Genomic DNA, 26,758 nt, shown 5'->3' with positions numbered 1-26,758 from the left:
CTTGCTATTCTTTGGAACTCTGCATTCAAATGGGTATATCTTTCCTTTTTCTCCTTTGCCTTTCACTTCTCTTCTTTTCACAGCTATTTGTAAGCCCTCCTCAGACAACCATTTTGCCTTTTTACACTTCTTTTTCTTGGGGATGGTCTTGATCCCTGCCTCCTGTACAATGTCACGAACCTCTGTCCATAGTTCTTCAGGCAGTCTGTCTATCAGATCTAATCCCTTGAATCTATTTCTCACTTACACTGTATAATCATAAGGGATTTGATTTATGTCATACCTGAATGGTCTAGTTGTTTTCCCTTCTTTCTTCAATATAAGTCTGTATTTGGCAATAAGGAGTTCATGATCTGAGCCACAGTCAGCTCCTGGTCTTTTTTTGCTGACTGTATAGAGCTTCTCCATCTTTGGCTGCAAAGAATATAATCAATCTGATTTCGGTATTGACCATCTGGTGATGTCCATGTGTAGAGTCTTCTCTTGTGTTGTTGGAAGAGGGTGTTTGCTCTGACCAGTGCATTCTCTTGGCAAAACTCTAGTATCCTTTGCCCTGCTTCATTCTGTATTCCAAGGCCAAATTTGCCTGTTACTCCAGGTATTTCTTGACTTCCTACTTTTGCATTCCTGTGCTTTATAATGAAAAGGACATCTTTTTTTGGGTGTTAGTTCTAGAAGTTCTTGTAGGTTCTCATTGAACTGTTCAACTTTAGAAACTGTGCACTTTATTTCTATTATTATTACATCAGTTCCACCTCATATCATCATGCATTAGATCCTGGAGTTTGGGAACCCTTCTATACAATATGCACCTAGAATTATCACTTATGGTGTCTATGGTAACTCTGGTGTCAAAAAAATACCTTGGACTAATAGGTGGTTAAAAATAGCTTTATTGAGGATGATGATGATAATGATAACTATTAACATTTGGTATTAGCAGGTGATTTCAATTTCTATTCTCTTCCCACACATACTTCTTAAAACTTCAACCTTTGAAATCTTCCCACATTTTTCTATCCAGGCAGTTCAACTTCATTTCTACACTTCACACCCAGAACCTCCACAGAGTGGGAAGCTCAGCTATCAGATTTGAGGAACTAGTCTTCTTTTGAAATAAAAACACATTCCAGTCTCAGGAAGTGGGTCATATCCTAGCAACAATAATGAGCTGAGACTGGGCACATCTGCCAAGGATGCTAAAGTGAAGTTCCATACTTTCCTAAACTACAGTTTTTAGATAATACACATATTAATTAAAACCCACCTCTTGTAACACACATATTGCAAACAGTGGTACCACACTCAGCAAATAAGTGGGTTCTACTGCAAAGCCAGCAAAAATCTCATCTGTGCCTCTTCTAATCAATCAAATCATCCAAACTCTTTGAGATAATTAAATGGCATTGCAATGGGAATAGCAATGTAGTGGCTGACAGTTTTTGTTTTAATGCCTTTATTTCAGTTTTAGTTCCAAGAAAAATCCTATAAATCCTGAACTGTACTTACATTTATAATTTAAATGAACACATTAATGTACTGTATTATAAAAGCAGGATGAGAAGCCTTCTGATAGTATATTGCCAACACACTGAAGAAACTCTCTCCTTTATTACACACACAAACACATACACAGAGACATACACACAGGCCTTGAACAAGGGGGTACACAGATACCACAAAACCCTGATACTAGAGAAGTCTGCTTAAGATACAATCAAACTTAAAAGTTTTTGCACAGCAAAGGAAATCATAAACAACTCACAGAATGGGAGAAAATATTTTCAAATGATGTGATCAACAAGGAATTTTCTCCAAAATATACAAACAGATCAGCAGCTCAACTATAAAAAATTTTTTTTTAATAAGCAGAATACCTAAATAGACATTTATCCAAAAAAGTCATATAGATGGCCGAAAAGCACATGAAAAGATGCATAATATCACTAATTATTAAAAATAATTAAACAATATAAAGTCTATTTTATTAAGGTATATTTTACATATAAAATACACCCATTTTAAGTCTACAGCTTGAGGATTGGAAAATATGTATCCACATATAATCAACACCATAATCAAACTATGGAAACTTCTCTCATCTCAAAAAATTCCCTTTGTTGGCATTTCCCTTATGTTCTGGCTCAAGACAGCCACTGATCTAATTTCTTTTCTAATGCTTTATATAAATGGAGTCATAAAGTATGCATTCTACTATATATAGCTTCTTTTTTACAGCATAATGCATAATGTTTTTTCTGTTGCTTTTGTTGTATTAGTAAATTGTTCCATTTTATTTCTAAGCGGTATTCCTTTGTGTGACCATACCATAATTTGTTTGGAAGCTTTTGGCTATTATGAATAAATCTAATATGAACATTTGTTTACAGATCTTTGAATAGCCAGGACACATGTTTTCACTTGTCTTTGGTAAATGCATATGAATAGAGATGCTGTGTCATATGAGAAGTATACGTTTAATTTTTAAACTTTCTTTCAGGAAGAGTCTGCTAAATTGTTTTCCAAATTGCTACATTCCCACTAGCAGTGTATGAGAGCTCTAGTTTCTCCATATTTCCATCAACACTTGGCATTATCGGCCTTAGTAATTTTAGCTATTCCTTGGAGAAGGCAATGGCACCCCACTCCAGTACTCTTGCCTGGAAAATCCCATGGACAGAGGAGCCTGGTAGGCTGCAGTCCATGGGGTCGCCAAGTCGACGACTGAGCGACTTCAGTTTCACTTTTCACTTTCATACATTGGAGAAGGAAATGGCAACCCACTCCGGTGTTCTTGCCTGGAGAATCCCAGGGAAGGTGGAGCCTGATGGGCTGTCGTCTTTGGGGTCGCACAGAGTCGGACACAACTGAAGCGACTTACCTCCTTACCTCATGGATATATAGTGATATCTTACTGCAGTTTTATTTTTTAGTCATAAATCCATGAAATTTATTTTTTAAATAAAAACGATAATGAAAAAATTAATACTGTGTGATGTCACTTATATAATGAATCTAAAAATGTTGAACTCATAGAACCAGAGAGTAGAATGGTGGTTACAAAAACTATGGGGTAGGGAAAATGGGGAAATGTTGGTTAAAGGGTACAAACTTTAAGGCATAAGATGAATATATCTTGGGATCTAATATACAGCATAGTGACTATAGTTAATAATACTGTATTGTATAACTGAAATTTACTAAGAGATTACATCTTAACTATTTTTACCAGAAACCAAAGCCCTATATACTATACACACACACACACACACACACGCATACACACACACACACACACACACACACATATATCATCATATTATGCACTCTAAATATTACGTACAAATTTTATTTGTCAATTATGCCACTACAAGGCTTCCCTGATGGCTCAGTGGGTAAAGAATCTGCCTGCAATGCAGGAGACAAAGGAGACATGGCTTCAATCTCTGGGTCGGGAAGATCCCCTGGAGAAGGTAGTGAAAACCCACTTCAGTATTCTGGCCTGGAAAAGCACAGGGACAGAGGAGACTGACATCCTACAGTCCATGAGGTCGAATAGAGCTGGACACGACCGATCAGCCAACACACAAGGCTGGAAAAGAAACTATAAACGCTGTTATAATCTATTAATTTCCTTAGAGGTTACCCTCCATACTGCTTTAGTTTCTATCACTGGAGTTTTAAATTTGCATTTTCCTGATGATTAAATGATACTGAGTATCTTTTCCTGTGCTTATCAGAAAATCGGATTATCTTCTTTTGTGAATTGTCGTTTCATAATTTTTTTCTGTTTCTCAGTAGATTGACTTCTTCTTCTTCTTCTTTTTTTTTTTTGAGTCTCCTTTATGTCCTAGATATAAGCCATTTGTCAGACAAATATAATGTAAATATTTTCTCCTATTCTTTGGCTTTGCATTTTCAGCTTATTAATGTTCATTTGAAGAGCAGAATTTCTAGTTTAGATAAAGGTTGACTTACCATATTGTCTTTAATTTGGGCCTTAGGGGCCTTGTCTAGGAAGTCTTTACCAACATTAAAGAATGCAAATGTTATAGGTCTGGATTAAATGTTTAAGGTTATGACGCATTTAGAGTAGCAGTATGAGGTAAATGTTGAGCTTTGCTTTTTCTGCACATTGAATTCTAGAATAATTTGTTGAGAAGACTGTCCTTTCCCATTGAATTATTGTGGCATCCTTGTCAAAAACAGTTGACCATATTTTCATGTGTATATATGGGGAAAGCATACATTTAATTCTTTCTGTAATCTCTATTTTGTTTCATTGATTAAATTCAATTCATAGGTCAGTTCTAAACAGTCTTGATTTGAAATAAGTCTTTAAACCCAGTAGTGTGAGTCTTCCAGTTTTATGCTTTTAAAAAATATTTTAACTATTCTAAGTCCATTTTATTTATCCATATAAACATTGGAATCATCGATTTCTACAAAGAAGAAAACTAGATTTGTTCTAAAACTGTAATAAATCTGTAGATAAATTTGAATAGAACATCTTAATAATATTGTCTTTTAATCCATGATTTACTATGCTTTAATTTCCCCTAGAAATTTGCCAGTTTTAAGTGTACAGCTGCTGCTGCTGCTAAGTCACTTCAGTCGTGTCCGACTCTGTGTGACCCCACAGATATCAGCCCACCAGGCTCTCCAGCCCCTGGGATTCTCCAGGCAAGAACACTGGAGTGGGTTGCCATTTCCTTCTCCAATGCATGAAAGCGAAAAAGTGAAAGTGAAGTCGCTCAGTCATGTCCAACTCTTAGCGACCCCATGGACTGCAGCCTACCAGGCTCCTCCGTCCGTGGGATTTTCCAGGCAAGAGTACTGGAGTGGGGTGCCATTGCCTTCTCCATTAAGTGTACAGGGAGTGAACTTATTTTGTAAACTTTATCCTTCAGAGTCTTATATTTCTGGCAATGGTGTAAATGGTATATGTTAATTTTCATTTTTTTGGCTACTAAGTAATTCAGTTGCTTCTGTATATTGATCTTATATTCTGCAACTGTTCACAAATTAACTTCCTAATTTTGGTAGCATTTTTGGATATCTGCTGGGATTAATGCATGACTTTGTCATCTTTGTTTATAAAGGAATGATAAAGTGGCCCCTGTTTTAACTATATCTAGGAGCACAATGCTTTCACTCCTTTTATAGATAAGTAAATTGAGATTAGAAAGACCGAGTGGTAAAGTGATGAAGAGAAAGGATTTGGGATTTAGGGTGGAATCCAAATTTTTACCGTTTACTAGTTGTACAATCTTGGGTAAGCTATTCTTCTGTCTTGGTTTCTACGTATCTAACACAAATATGCTGATGCTGATAAAAATAATAATACAAGTAATAATTTAATATTAGAAATTGTGTCTCAGTACTGTTCTATTACCCGAGATAATGAATGTGAAGGTTTTAGCACAGTGGCTGGACACAGTGACAGGCTTTAGCACAGTGCCTCAGACACCAACCAATGATACTTGGGTAGACTTCTGAATTCAAGTTTAGGAATGTAATATTGATGGACAAGATAGGTTTTTCCCCATTATTTATCAAAACTGTTTTTCCTTTAAAAAGTATCCAGAACAGGAAAAATGTGTATTCAAGCCCATAGGATAAATCCCCTTGAAGAAAGGACAAAGTAAACTTATTCAAGGATACATGAGAAGTCTTGTTTGTGGGGAAATTTTGACTGGAAGATTTGTAGGTAATGTGTGATATATTCTCAGTTCAGGGTCCCTACTAGTTAATTAATCCCAATGATGATATCTTTAATTCTAGGCAATAATGAACAAATTCATAGTTCTTAGACTGTCACTCAAAGCACAAGTTTTAAAAGATTTATCCACTTTTCTTTTTAGAACCCCATAAAATCTCGAATGATCACAAGAAGGGCTTTGTAGAGAAAAACTAGGAAAAGCTAGCATGCAGTTTATCATTGTCCAAAGATGATCCTCAAGATCTATCAGATTGCAAGGGGATATTTCAGTTCAGTCAGGGGGAATTTAGAAGTCTTTCTCTGCTGGCTGATCACAACCAGGGTGTCAGCCAACAACATCCGCTTATTCTCAGATGACAGCAGTTAATTAGCTCTTGTTTCTGTTTTGACTACTGACAGACTTAAATTATATTCATATTGTCGTGCAGAACAAATGCATAGAAAGGTTTGCCTTTGATCTAAATCATATAATTAAAACACATATGGCTAAAGATAATTTTGGCTTGAAAACCAAATATCCTATTTCAACAGAAGTTCAAGTTGACTTATAAAAATGCAGACATTACCTCTGAGATTGACATTACAAAATGTCCTGAATATCTCTGCAAATTCCTCAATCCTCTTATCACTTTGACTTTTTAAAGATTTAATGCTATAGTTGTAAGTATAAATCATGTTCTTTATGTATAATTCTTGAACTAGAATAAATTTCATCCTTTCATTATGATTAAAAAGCTTTCCCTTTTCCTGATCCTTATAAACTCTCTCCCAACAATCTTTATCAAAGGTCAAGAAAATGATTTTTATAAAAGCCAGAATAACATATCACTTGTAGTAATTTAAATTGCAGAAGAATTTGTACCTTTTTGCTGAGGACCTCTGTAAAGCATTCTAGGGGTGTTGGGATATTTTCCTTTTAAAGACAAATGCTCCACGCTTGGCATGCTCTAGCCACTGTTGCGCCCATTTGAAGACTTCTAGAGTAGAGTTGAGCATGGGCAAAGCACCTCTCAAGGGAAAGTGTATGCATTGGAGATCTTTGCCTTTTTCTATACTCTATTTGCCTTCCCAGGTGGCGCTAGTGGTAAAGAACCCACCTGCCAGTACAGGAGACATAAGAAACACGGGTTTGATCCCTGGGTTGAGAATATCCCTTGGAGGAGGGCATGGCAACCCACTCCGGTATTCTTGCCTGGAGAATTCCATGGACAGAGGAGCCTGGCGGGCTACAGTCCATAGAGTTGCACAGAGTCGGACACGACTGACGCGACTTAGCACACACGCATACTCTCCTGCTTTCTTTTACTTTTTTTACTTCATTTTTCTTCTCAAAGAAACATAAAGAGACACCAGTCAGAAATGCAAATATGCTTTCTGATTTCCTTGATTAGAAGCTGCCCAGATATTGAGAGGTGAAAACCAAAATGATTATTTACATAATCCTTAATGCTGACCATTTTAAAATACACTGCAAAAAAATCAATTGTAAAAGGTAGGTTTAAATAGGCTCTTCTTTCTCCACTAAATTGTCCTCTTTTCACTAAGATAATTTAATGCTGAAATAAGCTTGTTGTGTACTCAGTTGCTTCAGTTATGTCCAACTCTTTGTGACCCCATGGACTATAGCCCGCCAGGCTCCTCTGTCCATGGGATTCTCCAGGCAAGAATATTGAGTGAGTTGCCATGTTCTCCTGCAGGGGATCCTCGTCTCCTGCATTAGCAGGTGGATTCTTTACCTGCTGAGGCATTGGGAAATCAGCTTATGTAATCATAAAAGTTACAGAGCTGCCACTGTCAATTTGTGCATTCCACAGCTTTCCAAAGGACTTCAACCAACATGATGTTTCGATCCCTTGTGTCCAAGGAGTGGTCAAGGTTAATCCGTCAGCTTTCAACTTTCAACTGAACAATATACCCCAATGGAATGGTAGCTATAATCATATGGTATTTTTAGGAAAGTGATACTCTGAAAAATAATATAATAATTATGTGTTTATGAAATGTTGATATAAACTGGAGATTTAACAATGACTGCTAGAACAAATCATTATATTTCTAAAAGAAATAAAATATGCACAGAGAGAGTATCAATCAAATGATGTATGAAAAGTCTCAGTCTTGTTATCTTCTTAATGAATGCAGTACAGAGTGTCATAAATGCCCTTACATCCTTGTCACATACTGTGAATTACAAAGAGAAATACCAAAGAGATGGTAAATTGACTTCCCATGAACAGGGTCTAGTGTGTGAATCCTTTGTCCCTTTCTCACTTCTTAGATGCCTTTCATTAGTGAGCTCTCATATTCTAATAATCAATCCCAAAATACTCATAATTATGGGAAGACAATACTATTACCATTTTCACAGTCACATTATGATATTTTTAGTGTGTTGAGTACAGTAATTATTTATTAACAGCAACATATGAAAGTACAAATAAAATATCTTTATGTACAAAGTGGCAAGGCAGGATTTTGACCCAATATTTAATAATACAGTTGAGAATTTTCCCTGTGTTAACATAGTGGAAAACAATAAATACAAACATTAGGTAATATAAGAACAATGAAAAAATAGAAAAGTCTCCGTGGATGAAAACTGTTGGTTCTGAAAACTTTAAATTGAAGGGACAGATTTCATCAGTGAAACCACCTGCTGGTCTGTCAGGTTAACTGCTCACAGATGCCCCTCCTAAAATCCACTCTCCTAGGAACATAGTATTCCTATAAAATGCGGTAATGTACTTCTTCACATCCTAGAGGATAGGGGAGCCGCATGATTCTTTCTGATTCTATTAGATTACTGCATGTCATCTGGACATCACTTCATTGGGACAGGTGACTGGCGAGCAGGATTGGCAGTCAGGATTGATTCCACAGGGCTTTCTCCCCATGGAGCATTGAAGCTGAAGAGTAAGCCTGTTGGGGGGAAACAAACAAGTTCAGATTACAAGAAAGGGAAGGAGCAGAGATGCTGGAGGAAGACCATCGCTTGGTAAGAAATGTTAGTGACCAGCTGAATTTTTCCACCCAGTAGAGTCACTGAAAGGGCTTCCCTGGTGGCTCAGACAATAAAGAATCTGCCTGCAACGTGGGAGACCTGGGTTCAACTCTGGGGTTGGGAAGGCCCCCTGGAGAAGGGAATGACAACCCATTCCAGTATTCTTGCCTGGAGAATTCCATGGACAGAGGAGGCTGGTGGGCTATAGTCCATGGGGTTGTGAAGAGTCAGACACAACTGAGCATCTAACACACACACATATAGAGTCACTGGAATGTCCCAGAAGCACTTCAACCTCAACAAGTCTGAAAGGAAACCCACTAGAGTGCCTCCCAAACCTATTCCCTCTTGCTCAGTAGTTCCAACCTTTTCTCTTTCCTCCACAATCCATGCAGACAATCAAGCTACAAGTGCAGCCATAATCTATACCCCTAATAGTCCTTACCCACAATGCCTACATTCACACAATCACCACCTCTGGAGAATTTTATTTTCCAGACACTTCTCTATTCCATACTGCTGCTTCATTTCCATTCCAGCTACAGACTTGGGATAGTCAGAACTGCAATAGCCCTCTGACTTCTCTGCTTCTAGTCTTATCACTCTTGAATTGATCTTCCACATTAAATACTCAGTGATGTGTTTCAAGCACAAATCTCACCATATTCGTCTTCTGATTAAAACACTTCGCTGTACCCTATCACTAACGGGACATCATTCAAGGACTGTTGCCTGGGGTAACAATGTTATGAAATTTATTGGCAACTTTCATGCTTTGCTGCTGTGTACTTATCAGGGAGGAGAATGAAGGGGCACTCTCCACCTCTCCTTCACAGGAAGGCTTTAGCTTATTACTTTGGGTTTTCTCATTTGCAGTACAGAAACAACTGTCTGTGTTGGTCTGAAAAGGAACAGAAGCCTGAAGTTTCTGTGCTTTAATTGGGAAAGGGGCACATGCCCCCCACATCGAAGGCTTAGGTGCCCTTTCATGCTGCTGGTGGCAATGCCGGTGGTTTGCTGGAATCTGGGAGGAGAATGACACGGTGGGGTTGGGGGTGGGCAGGGGGACCAGGGTGGAGACCTGCATTTTACTCCCTCGTGGTGTGGTTGATGGAGGCAGGGCCTTTGGTAGGAACCAGTGCACTGCTGCCTTGCCTGGGAGGAAGATGGACACTAGTTGCCATGGTTTGGGGGATGCTTTGAAGAGCCAAGAGTGGACAGAGGGTCCATGTCAAGCCTTAGTCTGCGGAAATGACTGTAAAGCAAGGCATTTCTTTCTTTCTTTTTTTTTTTTTTAAAGCAGGGCATTTCTAATGTCCTTCCAGAGTACTTGTGGCCGACAGATGGTCCAGCCCAGGCAAGAGCATGGTGTAATTCTAGAAGAAGTACAGCGATTACTGGGATGACTGAGAAACAGTCCGCACTCTCAGATTTTGGACTAATTTCCTGGGTGTGTTCTACATTCAAGGTCAGAGAGTCTCCCGAAATGAATAAATGGCTTCTTGACGGCATTAATAAAAAGGAAATAATCTGATTTTATTCTGCCTAGGAAAAGAAAGCATTTCATTCTCTCCATGTGGAGTCCTGTACACTGTAGCTTAGCCAACCCCTTATGATCTGGTACCCTCAACTGCTTCACCCTCACTCATCAGCCCTGCTGGCACTGAGCTCTATCTTCTAGAACTGTGCTTCCCACATTATCTATGGACCAGGTTGGCTTTTTTAAACATCTCTAATCAGTTGCAAACTGGTATTTTTTAAAATAAAATCACATGAGTAAAATGTTGAAGCAATATCAGATCGCTATAACAATTTTAAATGCTTACACTCAGAGGCTGTACTTAATCTCATTGTGGAACAGAATTAACGGTTCACTGACCCTGCAGCACATACAGAAAGAACAGCTCTAGGGTAAACAGTTTTCTATAAAATTTTCCATACCCCATGCAGTTTCACAATTCTTTGCATTTACACATGCTGCTCCCTGTGTCTAGAAAAACCTAGGCCACTTTTTTTCTTATCCTGTAAATCTCAACTTAAATACTAAATTCTCTGAGAAATTTATCATTAAACTTCAAGGTACTATGGCTATCTTTACATAAAGTGAAAGTTACTTAGCCATGTCTGACTCTTTGTGACCCCATGGACTGTAGCCCACCAGGCTCCTCTGTCTGTGGGATTCTCCAGGCAAGAATACTGGAGTGGGTTACCATTCCCTTCTCTGGGGTATCTTCCCGAGCCAGGGATTGAACCCTGGTCTCCCACATTGAGGGCAGATTCTTTACTGTCTTATTTACCATATTCTGCTAAAATGATCTTATTTGTATATCTTGCCACGAGTCTAAGCTTCTTCAGGACAGCAACCATGTCATGTTCCTCTTAATATCTGGTCTAGTACTTAGCAGAGTAAGATTTCTGTCGCTTTTTTCTTCAACTGAACCATAATCCTCTGTAGGTGAGCTTCCAAGTGAAGCTAAGTGTTTGCACCATAGATCAGCTAGGTAAATATTTTGATTTGTGTGAGTAGGATAATGGTCAGGATTAATGTGGCACTGATAATTTTTTCTCCTTAAAGATCAGAAATCAACAATAGGAACAAACTGGGGTTGTCATCAGAGTGTATTCCACATTGACAGTCTTTCTCAAGAAACAGATTTTGCTTGTTTCATTAATGATTTTATTCATTAGTTGATGTTCCAGTTTGAATGTCTATACAATACCAGCATAAACTTTCTTTCCAACATTATAATCCCTCTAAAACTCAGTGTGCCAGCTTCAATGATAATACAAAACTTTATGGTCATGGAATCTTTCACAACCCTAAATATTGTATATTTGTGATTCTTTAAAAAATTAACGATTGCTTTAATAATAAAATATCATGTTAGATTCTTTAACCATATCGACAGTACTTTATAAACAGAGGAGCACAATGGTTTTAGGAGAAAAGACCTTTCTGTCCTGGTTTTATGGATGTTGAACACAGTGTAAAGCATTATAAAGAAATTCGTTCAGGGCTATAGACTAGGATTGGAAAATAAATCTCTTTTTACTTGTGATGTTTTCTTTCTAGCCCTCATCATTCATTTTAAATGTAAGAAAAATAATTGAAAAACATATTAAGCTCTTCCGGAAGTTCATGAAGATGCTTTTAGATTATCAAGGGTATCATTTAGAAAATTACAAAAGTACAGTGAATTATATCTGGGAGAAAAGTAGAAACGGGTAATATTCCATTTTGTTGAAGATCTGTGGGAAGAGACTTTCATACAAGTTACTGGTCTTGCTTATTCCTGGTTCTTTATTGATCTGAGATTCCCCTCATATCTTAAATGGGTAGGTGACTCACAGCAGAATGGACAGGGGAACTACTGGCGAGGGAGTGACCAGGTGGCAGCCAGTCCCCTGCCTTCTACAGCATAGGATTGGTCTCAGAACAATTAAAAGGACTTCTGTTCAATTCTAAAATTGTTTTCCCTCTCATTTAAGATTTATCTTGGACACTGTTGCTGTTTAGTTACTCAGTAGTGTCCGACTCTTTTATGACCTCATGGACTGTAGCCCTGCCAGGCTCCTCTGTCTATAGGATTTCCCAGACAAGAATGCCAGAGTGATTTGCCATTTCCTTCTCCAGGGGATCTTTCCAACCCAGAGATTGAACCTGTGTCTCTTGCATTGGCAGGCAGCCCTATATCTTGGACATGTTTCAGTTCAGTTCATTTCAGTCACTCAGTCATGTCCGACTCTTTGCAACCCCATGGACTGCAGCATGCCAGGCCTCCCTGTCCATCACTGACTCCAGGAGTCTACTCAAACTCATGTTCATCGAGTCAGTGATGCCATCCAACCATATCATTCTCTGTTGTCCCCTTCTCCTCCCTCCTTCAATCTTTCCCAGCATCAGGTTTTTTTTTCCAAATGAGTCAGTTCTTCAAATCAGGAGGCCAAAGGAGTTTCAGCTTCAGCATCAGTCCTTCCAAGGAATATTCAGGACTGATTTCCTTTCGGATGGACTGGTTGGATCTCCTTGCAGTCCAAGGGACTCTCAAGAGTCCTCCAACACCACAGTTGGAAAGACATGTTTATGTGCAATTAAAAAATTATCTTGAGAGTTATTTGTTTTTGTTAGCTGTGTAATGTCATCAATAGGATGAAAAATAATTTATTTGAAATTTCCATACCATTAGACACACTGTTTCTAAACATTTGCTGCTATTCTCTGTATGCTAATTTCTAATAATATTTCAATAATTTCCTTATGAGAATTTCCTAAAGTGAAGTTACTAGGTGACAAATGTGAAGATTTTAAGTCTCTTAGCTAATATTACCAAACTGCTCTTCAAAAAGATTAATCCAATTAATCCAATTTATGCTGTCAAATGCAGCATATGAAATTATCTGTTTCACTAGTATGATTTTTAAATACTGGAAAAATAAAGCTCAATTAAATTGAAGGTTATAATTTTATATTACCATTTCTATTTTCTCCTCTATGAATTGCCCGTTCATGGCCTTGGATCATTTAAAAATTTTCCAATTTGTATAAATGTCTTTGGGTATTTAGAATATTAATTAATTGGTCTCGTATTTATGGCAAGTGTTTTCCAATTTATGGTTTTCTTTATGACACGTTTGAAAATTTTAAGTCATGATGTAGTAGAAATTTCTGTCTTGGAAATTGAATTTTCTTGTATTGTTTCATGGTTTGAAAATTCTTAATCAGACACATAATAAAACCTAACTAAATTTTCTTCTACTGTCTTTCTTTTACATTAAGTTCTTTATACATTTCCCCCATATAGATATAGCCTTCCCTGCTGGCTCAGATGGTAAAGAATCTGCCTGCAGTGTCATAGACCTGGGTTCGATCCCTGGTCAGGAAGATCCCCTGGATAAGGGAATAGCTTACCCACTCCAGTGTTCTTCCCTGGAGAATTCCATGGACAGAGGAGACTGGTGGGCTATAGTTCATGGAGTTGCAGAGTCAGACACGACTGAGCGACTAACAGCAACGTATAGATAACATTATAGCTCAGTTGGTAAAGAATCTGCCTGCAATGCAGGAGGCCCTGGTGCAATTCCTGGGTCAGAAAGATCCACTGGAGAAGGGATAGGCTACCCACTCCAGTATTCTTGGGCTTCCTTTGTGGCTCAGCTGGTAAAGAATCCGTCTGAATGTGGGAGATCTGGGTTCAATTCCTGGGTTGGGAAGATCCCTTGGAGAAGGGAAAGGCTACCCACTCCAGTATTCTGGCCTGGAGAATTCCATGGACTGTATAGTCCATGGGGTCACAAAGAGTCGACACAACTGAGTAACTTTCACTTTCATAAATAATATTAGCTAATGATCCTTCACACTCATTATTAACCAGTTTTTTTTTTTTTCAGACTATTTGTTGGCATCAATAAGAAAAAAGATGTTGCTTTCCTGCTCTGCATTTTTGTGTAGAAATTCTGACCTAAGTAGAAGTTCTATATAACAGCAAATCAATTCCTTTAGCTATGTCACCCTGTCACTCCTAATTAATCATGAGAAAATCAATCTAAGAAGAAGATAACAAAGCATATTTGCACTGTAAAAGGGCACAAATATGTATAGAAATACATACAGCTAATATATTTCTAAAATTTGAAACTTAACAAAAGTTGTTTTGTATGAATAGCCATTTTGAGGGTGGTATCAGCTAAGTAAATTATACAGGGAAAGTTTAAACTAAAATAATCATTTTCTTATTCTGAAAAATTATGGTTCCTAAATGTAGCAATAAATATGCAATGAAAGGATAATATTTTATGAAACTCTTACTGACCTTCCTCTTGCTGACATGAAGGTCTCAGATTTTAGAACTAGACTGAAGTGATGAAGTGTATCAATCATGCCATGTAGTTTTAAATCTTTTTCTCTTAATTATTTTCTTATTTCTTGTGTGTGCGTTTATGTTCTCACTAGACAAACTTCACAGAGAGGGCAATGATCATAGATGAAAGGTATTCTGGAATTCCATTAAATATAATACTCTGCACTAAATAAATGATCATTATATGAAACAGCAGGCTTTAAATACATCTAGACATTTATACTGAGATGAACATTTTTAACATGAGTTAATGTGTCCATATAAGTGTTTGCTGTTACCTACAGATCCAAAGACTTCTCAGCTTCTTTTTTCAACTTCTAGTTCAAATGCATGTGCTAAGTTGGTTCAGTTGTGTCTGACTATTTGTGACCCTATGGACTGTAGCCCAGTCTTCCCTGGTGGCTCAGTGGTAAAGAATCTGCCTGCAATGCAAGAGCCGAAGGAGACACGTGTTCCATTCCTGGGTTGGGAAGAGCCTCTGAGGGAGGGCGGGGCAACCCACTTCAGTGTTCTTGCTTGGAGAACCCCATGGACAAGGGAGCCTAGTGGGCTACAGTCCATGGGGTCTCAAAAACTCAGACACGACTGAAGCATGTCCGTGGTACACAGCCTGCCAGGCTCCTCTGTCCACAGGATTCTGCAGGCAAGAATACTGGAGTGGATTGTTATTCCCTCCTCCAGGGGATCTTCCCAACCCAGGGATCAAACCCACGCCTCCTGTGTCTCCTGCACTGCAGGTGGATTCTTTACCCCTGAGCCACAAATGTATCCTATTTATCTTGAATTTCTGAGCCGATATTTGATTTCTAGTTGATACTTTAGAAAGCAATTACTGGTTACTACATTTAAAGTTCAATGATTCAAGAGAAATAAAATGAAAAAGGGTAAGACAAATAGACAATAGAATTGACCAATGTCAAGCATGTTTCTTCCCATTACTTTCATCTTTACTCTTCAGAGCATTGTTATGTAATTTCACAATTACTCAGAAAGGCAACAGAAATTATTTACTTCTGCAAATCCAAAGACAAGAGATTAGAGGCTAGGGATATTTTTAAGTACAAAAGTGGAAAGGAACAGGAATTGGGTGATAATTCATTTTGTTGAGCTTGTTTGGATCAGCACTCGTCCTTATTTTCTGTACAGAGACTGTATTGAGGCTGCCTCCTATATAGAGACTTTTCTTTCTTTTTCTTTCCAACTGAACACTTCATCTTCCTCCAAAGTGGACAATTAGTTACCAAGATTTGAGCATGTTAATAATCTGGAAGGCATTGTTTTTCAATAGGCACAGGATTGCAAAGGAACCATAGCTGGTATGGAAGGAAGCTTTCCATGCTCTAGTGAGGGCTTGAACACATTCTCCGTGAATTTCTAACTTCTCAGCTTCTCGAATCTTGCATCTGGAAGAGCTTCCTCTCTCATCCTAACCTACCTTTTGCTGACTAGAGAAGGATGAAGTTCTGACCTGGATATATATGTCTGGATGTCTCCTGCTTTTAGCCCAAGAAGCATCATTTACTCAGTAAACACTGGCTGAGTATCCATAACAGCATTGAACTTGTGCTAGGAAGTAGACCTAGGTAGTGGACATAACAGTGATATACTCCCCTCCCCTGGACACTACCCAGAGTGACTACCATTGCGGTCAGGCCGATTCAGGGCATATACCTATTTGTCCTTTGTTTTTTTCACCGTTAGTTACCAAAAAGTAAATTTTTCTGCAGATTCTAAAAATTATAAGAAGCTGTGAGGGCATGTACTTAATGTTTCTTGTGAAAACTAAAGTCAGAAGAAAATTTTCTTATGCAATTGTAGAAAGGCAAAAGACCATCCTATGCTAAGCCGGAAAGGTCGACTCCAGCAGGCCTGAAATCGGCCTGAGTTGTTTTACTGCAGTAAGACATACACTTGCATTGCATGGACTCCTGGTCAAAGCATGGCTCACACAGAATGACAGTTGCTCATATCCAGAGGTTTGAGAGCTTTCAATTATTCATTGATTAACAATGAGTGTAATGAGATTGAAGACTTTGCACTGGTCTCATTGAGACACCTGGAAGGCTCTCTCACTCCTCTAGTTATGCAGCAAGAATGTGCCTTCCTGAGTACCCAGGTATAAGACTCCCAGCTGAGAGCGTGTTTTGGATCACTCGTTTGAGGTGCTTTGTGTGCACACCCATCGTTCCTAGTCCCACAGAGAAAGCACACCTGGGCATGGTCCTTACAGAGGAAGCACAATTGGATCTCCCATCTGGCATCTCTGGACCCCTTGCCCTGAGCCAACCTTTGACTATGATGTGCTTCTTTACCTTTCGGCAGCTGAGGTGTCAATTTATTTTTTTCACAGTAAATCGCAAATTTGTAAGCACAGTCATCTGGGGTCCTGCAATCCTTCCCCAGCAATAGAACCCTGTTTAACTGCCACTGGAAGTGTGCATATGCTGACCCGGACAGAGGCAAAGAGCAGCTATGTGGGAGCACTACCGAAAGGCAGAAAGAATGGACTGCGTTGTCCCTGAGGGAGGCAGGACAACTGGAAGAAATCTTCTACAGCCCCCAAGACATTTAATTCTCTGGCAAGTGTTCTTCGTGTTCGTTTTTAGACAAATAGAAAATGATGGTTTCACTGACACAAGCCATTAACTTTTCAGGTTATAAAAGTATAAAAATAATCTGAGCTGCAGCAGGCTAACAAAACAGATATTAATGAGTATCTCAGTGAATGAAATTAGGAAACTTACATATTTATTGCCCAGGTGTGGAGAGGATTCATCAAGCTGTCAGTTCTTGGTTTTTCCTTGTGCAGAGTGCTCCCCTAAAAACAAGATATGTTTTGCTCAGAGAGTGAATAAGGATGAAAATAAAAGTTTCTCAGCTTGTTTTTTTTCCAAGGAAAGTCCAATTTCCCCTCAAGAATGTCATCAGAGCCACAATTTACCTCTTGGTATTTATTGCCTGGAAATCCTTCACCAAGATTTATGAGCTTTTTTTGGCCATTGTTTATTTTTATCCTAGAGGAGTGATGCTGACTTGCTCCCTGCGGGTAGATGGTGTGAGCTGGGAGGTGATAGCAAGAGAGGCACCCAAGAGAACGAGTTATTGAATTTTGCTTGGTCCATGAGCTGGCTCTGCCTAAGCAAAACTATGTCATATATTTAAAGTGCCATTTTATCGGAAAAACATTCAAGGTTCCTCTGTTTAAATAATTCAGTGAGAGTTTTGTGAAAATGAATTTATAGGCTTACATGAATATTTTGATGACATACAAAGCAGTGTAGGGAACATTACTCAAAATAACAGCGTTTTTCCATCATCTGATATAAAGATAAATATTAACTTAGGATGATGCGAAGCTGAAAGACCATGAGCATTTTCATGTGCTCTTGAATCTGTGGTCAAAGCCTTTCACATTACCTGTGTCTTTCATGTAGATTCAAGTATCAACATCAGTCATGCTTTACAAAACCAATATCGGTCAAGGTCTCCAGCTTTGAGAATAAATGTCATTGCTTTGCTCTGGCTTTTATCTGCCAGTTAGGACCATCTTCTGGGGACTCAACTGATTCATCTCTTACCTGCACTGTCATGGGGATAATAGTACCAGAGATCTAAGAAGAACAAACCTGGGATTACCCTTCAATAGCTCCTTAAATTTTGTGTTTCAAGAAATGTCTGGCTCTGAGCAATAGCCCTCATAGCTCCCGGCCCAGCACAATGCTTTGCTCACTGTTGCATATTTTACAAAAGGCACAGCACCTCCTGGAATCCATGGCTATAAAGTACAGGAATAAGAAGTAAACAAAAGAAACATTTATTGAACCCCTGCCATCCACCAGAAGTCACATAAACAATTCATATGAAAATTACTACAATTGTTAATATCTCCCTTAATAACTCCCACAGTCTGTCTAGCTGGGAATAGAAAGTGTGAAGAGATTAAATAATTATATGATTCTAATAATACTTATAATGATGACATATATGGTAAAAGCAAACAAAATACAATTATACCTAGAAAAACACAACTGGAAGGAAATGCCAGTATTGATGCCAGGTTGTCTCTCATAAGTAATTTTTAATTTTTTCTATTCTCTGTTTTCTCCATTCTACATTATGCATATTGAGGTCAAATATTAAAATGGCAATTGAAGCCATTAAGAAATATTCCAAGGCAGCAGTGCATGCTGACTTGCCAAATCAACAGTTAGTGGAAAGACCATGTACATCTGGGACAGGCAAGGAAGCCTTAGTGCAAAGGCAGTTGTCGTTCAGTCCCTAAGTCATGTCTGACTCTTTGCAACCCCATGAACTACAGCATGCCAGGCTTCCCAGTCCTTCACTATCTCCCAGAGTTAGTTCAAACTCAGGTCCATTGAGTAAGTGATGCCAATCAACCATCTCATCTTCTGTTGCCCTCTTCTCCTCCTGCCCTCAATCTTTCCTAGTATCAGGGTTTTTTCCATGAGTTGGCTCTTCACACCAGGTGGTCAAAGTATTGGAGCCTCAGGTTCAGCATCAGTCCTTCCAATGAATATTCAGGGTTGATTTCCTTTAGGCTTGACTGGTTTGATCTTGCTCTCCAAGAGACCCTCAAGAGGGTCCAAGAGGGTGCTAGTCTTCTCTGGCACGACAATTTGAAAGAATCAATTCTTTGGCACTCAGCCTTCTTTATAGTCCAACTCTCACATCCAAACATGACTACTGGAAAAACCATGGCTTTGACTATACAGACCTTTGTCGGCAAAGTGCTGTCTCTGCTTTTTAATACACGGTCTAGGTTTGTCATAGCTTTTCTTCCAAGAAGCAAGTGTCTTTTAATTTAGTGGCTGCAGTCACCGTCCGCATTGATTTTGGAGCCCAAGAAAATGAAATCTGACACTGTGTCCACTCTTTCCTCATCTATTCACCATGAAGTGATAGGACTGGATGTCATTATCTTCGTTTTTTGAATGTTGAGTTTTAAGCCAGCTTTTTCACTCTCCTCTTTCACCTTCATCAGAGACTGAGTCAAAATTGAAGGGCTAAAAAGATGGATTTTGAATCTCTGTATGGCTTTATACATCTATGAATCTTTTGCTCATCTTTACAATTTTGTACATTTCTACTTATAAATGAACTTTTATTTGTAAAAATAAACAGAAAAGTATATATTTAATGAATAATTACCATAACATACTAACTAGTGCTGGTATACTAACAATATATAAATAATGTAATTACCGCATTATTACCATGGTCAGGAGGGGCAGGTGGGAAAGACAAAGAAGACCAAGGTGCTGTCTCTCCTTAGTTCACGGAGGAGGACAGCGGGTAGGAGGTGAGTGACATCTGAAGAGTTTGTGTTATTAATACTAAATGGTTCAAAAATTGAGCAAGAGAAATCTGGCACATCATGGAAGGCATGCTGAAGTGTTGGAACTTAATATAAGATAATACAAATTTATCAGTGTTTTCTAAGAAAAGGAAAATTGTAATGATTTCACATCTGCTTTTTATCCCTTCAAAAGGTTCAAAATCAAGTAATACTTTGAAATTAAATTCAGTGTTACTGTGTTTCCTTTCTTTTGTGGAATCATGTATTCCTTAATTTAGACAATTTTGTTCATATTTTTATAGCCTTACATGTTAAAAATGAGATAACCTATGTTAACTTTCTGACACATGGTGTAAGTGGGAATCAGTTTAAAATGCCTCATGTCACATGTATATTTTGCAATCAATCATGGTGATGTTTAACTTGGCAAGATTTTTAATTAAATCTGAGAGGCATCTTATATGTTCTTATACAGGGCTTCATGATCTGCTATGTTTGGTGCTTATTTTTTTTTCTGAAAGCACATTCTCATGTATACTCAGGCTTTTTCTTTTACAATAAAGAAAGCTCCCAATTGAAATAATCAAACTTTAAACATTTATGGACTACATTTTCAACAAAAATATCTGGTTGAGAAAGATCAGACTTAGAGGAATCAGAAAATATGGATGGATAAACATCAAGACAATCAGAGGAGGAAGATTTGGGGCAAGGAACTGCTTTATCTGGAGAAAACATTCAGAACAATAACCATTAAGCATAGAGGCTTATAAAAACCCAGGAAGTTTAGTATCCACTGGCATTTTCCCTGAAGGTGGGTTGCTACAGAGCTCTGTTTCCTTGGAAACATGATTTATTGACCTCTAAAATGGCAAAATTTATTTTGAGATACAAGACTGGAGCTTATAAATTGACCTTTGACTAATCCAATTAATTCTTAAGACCACTGAAGCTCAAATTTCATGTTACTAACCTTGGTGTGTTAATTAACGTATGTTTGTTGGTACGTTTCTTAGGCCATGTAGCAAATACCATGAAAAGTAACAACCATAAATTCTGAATGGTGGGTAGTCACATATTTGTTCTATCAAATTCTTTTCTGTATTTTTTAAATATTTAAAATTTTTTATATATGAGATAGAAATTTAGACTTTATTTTTATAATTATTTCAGACCTTATTCTAGTTATATTTTAGGAAAGATGTAACTATTAGGGAAGGGATATTTAGGTAAAAATAATTATGATACTGTAACTTCCTTTGAGTGTGGTGAGAATAATTTTATAAAGAAAGAATATTCAAATAAATCTCGAAAGATAGGAAGAGATGGAAAGAGATTTGTTTTCAGATGTTTCAGAAGCCATCAAGTCCTGTTAATGGTGGAGAGATTTTAATCAAGTTTAATAAAAACTGTGGTAGTACAAAAAGCATTTGGAAAGCAGTATGTTTTAGATTATCAGTTCTAGGCTATTGAAATCAACTCTGAGTCACCAATTTCACTTTAGCTCTATTACCAAATATTTTCTATAATCAGCTAGGTTGAGCTTTGAGAAGTTATTTTATTAAAAGAGATGTGCTTCCTAACTTGAGATTGGCAGAAATAAAAGTACCAAAGACTAGACATTTTTATTTCCATAGTAATATTTCCTCCTTAGACCTATGACCAGAAAAGCTACTTCTGAAGAAAAGGAAGTTTGGAGAGTTAAGGGCCTTCTGAACCATCCCATCATGGTTTACCCACTTATTATTGCAGTTACTATGAGAGTGGGTGATATCAGCTTATACAGAATTATCCCTGGGCTTTAAAGAAGAATCAGCAAATTTGCAACCAAGAAGCACAAGGTTCTCTGGCAATTTCCCCTTCCAAAAGTCTTGATTCTGGTGTCAATTATCATTTCCCTGGTAGACCAGGTGGTCCTGATCCTAACCCCCTCATCCCTGAAACAGCTATGGGCTTCCCTCCAGGGGCTTCTAGCTCAGAGCTTGGAGAGCCCCAGAAGCTGCCGAGCAATTTGGTTAAATTTCCCAAGAAATAAAGGAGAGTGCATGAAATTACTGTGATGCAGCTTACAAGATATAGGCAGATTCTGAGAACTTTTCTTGATAAACAGTGTGATCACGCTCCAGATCCTCCATGAGCTTACTCATGATTAGTTCACATTCAGGCTTCTGGCCTGTCCCTTCCTGACCAAGCAGAATAGGCTTGGCTACTTAGTCAAAGCTGGTGAATAGCTAGGAGAAACTGGTGAGTGGTTTCCAAGTATCCTGTGAATGAATTTTACTCTTTCACTCATTCAGATCGTTACCTTTAAGAAAACAATGTGGGAATAAAGAACAGAAAGATACAACACTGAAAGTCTCAGGAAAATGCTCACATGAGGGATTTGGCCATGTCTCTGCAGATCTTGGGTGCCCTTGCTTCTCAGTTCTTGTTTGTAATTTGTTCTAATTTGAATCCTCTACCTGAAATTGGGACCCCTATCAGTCTTTGATATCTTGCTCTTGAATTGGGACTATATTTAGTCTTTTGTTTTACAAAATTGTTTTCTGCAATATATTTACAATGTTTATCATCTGATATCTTTCACTTTAACATAACATGTATTCTGGGACTACTTTGTATAGGTAAAATTGGGTGGTTGAATATTTTAAGTATCTTGGATATAACTTGATATTTGTTAGAGCCACCTAGATTGTTTTGTAAAACTAAAATTACTTTTTATTTTCTTGTTTTGAAATATTGGAGTTTTAAATATTTGGTCTACTCAGTACAAAAAAGGAGTTTGCCTTTTTTTTAATTTTTAAAAGCTATCTAGCATCCCATTTTTCATTATTCTTGATACAAATATAACTCATACAAATCATATCTATATGTTGAAAAACTTTTTACATTTCAAACCAAACAAAATCAAAACCTAAGAAACTGGAAAAAGAAATATAAACTATATCAATCGAGAATTGTATTTTGTCCTCATTGAGAAGCTCAATTAAAATGATGTGAAATGATACAAGATATGATTTACATTTTAATTGATGAATCCAAGTTCCAAGTGGTTATACACAGCCATTACCAAAAATAACAAAACAACAATACTTAAAAAAAAAAAACCCGTGGCATGCTTAATGTTTTTTCTGCCACTACTGCAGGATAGAAAATGCCTCTAGTCATCACTCATTCTTTAGAATACATCTACATGCAACCTATCAAAGTCAGATAGTCTAATATCTTATCCCAAATGATATTTCTAGGGCTCACTTTTCCTTCATAGGAGAATTTCTTTATTTCTTGGGGTTAATAATTATTTCTAAAGAAGTTATGCTTTTTTATTGTGGTAACAAACAAAATTCAAGTTAGATTTTGAAATAACCATTTTTCATCTGATCAACATATTGGGAGCTTACCAGACTCATGAGAAATTGTCTTAACAGTGAGAAGCTTCACACTCTCTTTATCGGACTGAGGTCTATTTGAAACAGAAAACATTAAGTTAATACCACAGTAATTAGTATTACATATCTGTGAAACAAAGAAAACATAATATAAACAGAAAGACAAAATACATATACATGTATATTTTTAGGTGTTTCTGTTGCAAAACTTGTGTCTCTTCATATACAGACACAAACTTTTAAAGCACTTTCACTTCTGGAATCAAGTCAATAAATCTCTCTCATTCTGTTGCAGTGACGATCATCAGATAAACTAAATGTCAAAATGGGTCATATGAAACACTTGTCTCAGAGTCCATTTTACACGTGCCTTCATTTCTGAATTGTGAGGAGGAAGACATAGAAGAGTTTCCAAACCTTTTAGACCGGTCTGAGTTCTGGGGACATTCATTTTCATGGGATCGTGGATATTGCGGTGTAGTGTCTGAACTGTCTATTTCAACAAGAGTTCCCACCTAACCCTTCTCAGTTCAAAATAGTTTCAAACCCCAGTTCCTCTCCTTGGACATTTCAAGAACCTATACTTTAAATTTGGAAGGCCAGGTGGTATAGGGACATTATTCTTAAAGTTTATGACCCAGTGAATATACAAAAACACCCACAATTAAGCAGGCTATAAAGACAGGTCAACACAGAAAACACAGAATTTGGTTTTGACATTAAAATAGTGTGTCTCTTTGCCGCATCTTGATTGTAGCGCTTGACTGGATTGCTAAGGACCGCTTTGTTTGTTTTAATCAAGCCCAAGCAGGGTAACCATTTGCTGTTAAAGTAAAGCCACTCAGAGCTCTCTCAAGGTGTAGGCACGATTTTACCTAATTGTGAGAAGCATATTGAAAATTTCTATGGGAAAGCTATTTTAAAAATCTAGATATGTTTGTCTATGATTTTTTTCCTCATGGCTGTATTCACTCCTCTATCTTCCTTTTCAACTTTTTATTTGTAATTTTACCACTTTATCCAAGCTTAAGAGGAATCTTCTCTTTTAGTTGTTGGGATTTCTCTTTTGAATAGAGAAAGCTCCCTGACAAATAGGTGGCCAAATCCCAGATACTGTACCTTCTACCCAAACGCTTTAAAAAACAAAAGTATGAGTAGAGGATCAATGCTTTTCCTTATGTAAAAAATAGAGCTTCCAGGAAAGAAAAAAAATGATGCAGAGTTACTTACTGTTCATTTCCATTTTCCTGTGTGCCTAGGAGATGAGGAAATTGTTATTAGAATTGCTAACAGCTTGGCTACAAAAACCCTGAGACTCCCGCCACTTTCTATGCAAAGATGCTTCTAAAGCCAATTCTTAACTTTTTAATCTCTCCCCCTATTCCTTGTCCCACTGATCATTTCCTCGGAGATGGTTACCACTCATTCCTCAGTCACAGCTAATACATTCACGGTCTAGTCTCAAATAGGCCAACTCCACTGAACTGGATTCTGGACTGATTTTAACCTTATCGTTTCATAGCACAGTGTGGAATATTATCTATTATCACACATTCCACAGACACCAAAACCTGTCTCCATTTATTTCAATATCTCTGAAAACAAATTAGCCTCAAAGTCTTGAATTACCTTTTCAGAACTGAGAATTGATTTTTTGGCTTTTCTTTATACGTTGCTCTTTCTGGGGACCCAAATCTCCATATCTGTTGTGAGCCACAAGGCAGATATTGCTTCTAATTGCATCTGAAGCCCATGGATTCAGCCTCTCAAAAGTACCCTGAAAAATGTCACTGAGGCTACTAACTGCAGCTAATCTTCCACCTGCTTTGCCAGGCTGTTCCACAAGCATTTGGTTAGACTGTGAACACAGGGTGATTCATTTTGCATAGGACCATAGCCTCGTTGGAGCAGGAGGTGCTGGTCAAAACTTGCATTAATCTATGGCCTATTAGTCAAAATAGTTAATGGAATTGCTTAAAGTCCTTGCTTTCTTCCTGATTTTGCTGTGATTTATTCCATGGCTACTGGTTCTTATCTCTTAGATTTCCTTTCACATCTAAGATAGCTCTGGTCATCAGGATATGCCTTTGAATATCATTCTCCTGACTTTGACCATTATTATCTTATAAAGACCTTGATTTCCACTCAAGTTTTGGCTACTTCTATTTCTGTCACGTTGGCTAAGATACTCCAACATATGCTGTTTACCAACTAGATCTAACTTCATCTTTCCTACCATCAGTTAAATGTTTTAACAATATTTAAAAATTCCCACTATAACTGTTACATATGATATCACCTGTAATGCTCATAGCCTTGTTGCAGGATGAACAGGTATTTTCCTGTATGCTTGCTTTAATATCTTTCCTTAGAAGACTGTAATATGGGTTCACTAGCAGACAGAAGCACACCAGCAGATTACTTCATGCATATATGCCATTCTCAGTAGGGTTAAGGTTCACACTACTGTCAGCATTATCCAGGTAAGTTTAGTTTCATACAAAAACCTCTGATTTATGTTGGCTTCCAGAGAGTAGAGTGGGTTTACGGATTTTCTGAACTTAATGAAGTCTCACCCACATACTTGAAGAGCGATTAACTGCAGGTGTTTTATGGCGCTAATTTAAGGTAACAATGCTGTAAATTCTGTGTAGAAAACAAAGCTGACAACAATCAAATGGATTTGGCTAATTGTCCAACTGCCCAATTTGGTTATAAACTACTCCCTGTCCTCAGAATAATTCCATAGTGGTAGGAATCTTACACATTTTTTTCCTAAATGGTATGGTTCATCATCACCAACTTTTCAAATAATTTATTTACAAATCTCCCTATGCAAAGCAGTGTTTCAGTACACAGTATTTTTACAAATGAATGCTGCTTTGTAAAAGTTTTACAAAAATTTTTTTTTACAAAAAAAGTTTTACAAAATTTTTACAAATTTTTTTCCTATTCTATATACTCAGCACTCTCTGTTTTCCACTTGATTGGTTGATTTCCTGATTGGTGGTTTAGGAACTTAGAGAAATCAAACTGGTTTATAAAAATGCTACTTCCCCTCTGGAAACTGAGTGAGGAAACATAGTTCAGACATTATTAAGAAGTTTATTCACTTAACTCCCAAAGGGAAAGACATTGATTTGTTTTCTTCTTATTTTCCAGCAAGAGCTAAAATGAACACTGCTGTTTTCATCTCGTTACTTCCCTTTGCACTGTCAGGCACAGGCGCCAAGCTGTCCACACCCTGCAGGGTCAGGGACTGGCCTCAGGAGCAGCGTTCATTAGTGTCCTGGGGCACGCTGTCCACACGGCAACCGAGAAAGAGCATGGCTCATATATGCTATAAAAATGAGTGATTCTTACTCTTTTAACAGTCTATGAGTCTTAGGTAGAGTTCTATTAGGGAACTATTTAGAATTAAAGTGAGGAAAGGAAAGGTTTTATTTCACTAAAATTTACAAGATTCAGTAA

The 26,758-nt window shown here is 37.6% G+C and overlaps 1 protein-coding gene and 1 long non-coding RNA gene across 7 annotated transcripts in view; one reads left to right on the top strand and one right to left on the bottom strand.

The window, feature by feature from the left end:
- LOC109560304 (uncharacterized) overlaps positions 1-26,758 on the top strand; it is a 136,098-nt gene that overhangs the window by 106,056 nt on the left and 3,284 nt on the right. The gene's annotated exons all lie outside the window — the stretch shown is intronic.
- The window catches only part of EMCN (endomucin), a 128,449-nt gene continuing 109,805 nt past the window's right edge, over positions 8,115-26,758 (bottom strand). For all 5 annotated transcript variants that reach the window (XM_070791149.1, XM_070791150.1, XM_070791151.1 and 2 more), the window contains 4 exons: positions 24,518-24,542; positions 23,300-23,361; positions 17,326-17,399; positions 8,115-8,641 (listed from right to left, as the gene is read on the bottom strand). In XM_070791149.1, coding sequence (XP_070647250.1) covers positions 17,365-17,399; positions 23,300-23,361; positions 24,518-24,542 — 122 coding nt within the window. In that variant the 3' untranslated portion in view covers positions 8,115-8,641; positions 17,326-17,364. The remainder of the gene's footprint in view (positions 8,642-17,325; positions 17,400-23,299; positions 23,362-24,517; positions 24,543-26,758) is intronic.

This window comes from Bos indicus, chromosome 6, assembly GCF_029378745.1.
Source record: "Bos indicus isolate NIAB-ARS_2022 breed Sahiwal x Tharparkar chromosome 6, NIAB-ARS_B.indTharparkar_mat_pri_1.0, whole genome shotgun sequence".
NCBI lineage: Eukaryota > Metazoa > Chordata > Mammalia > Artiodactyla > Bovidae > Bos > Bos indicus.
Note: the sequence above shows the minus strand (reverse complement) of the source record. Positions and strands in the feature narration are given on the sequence as shown.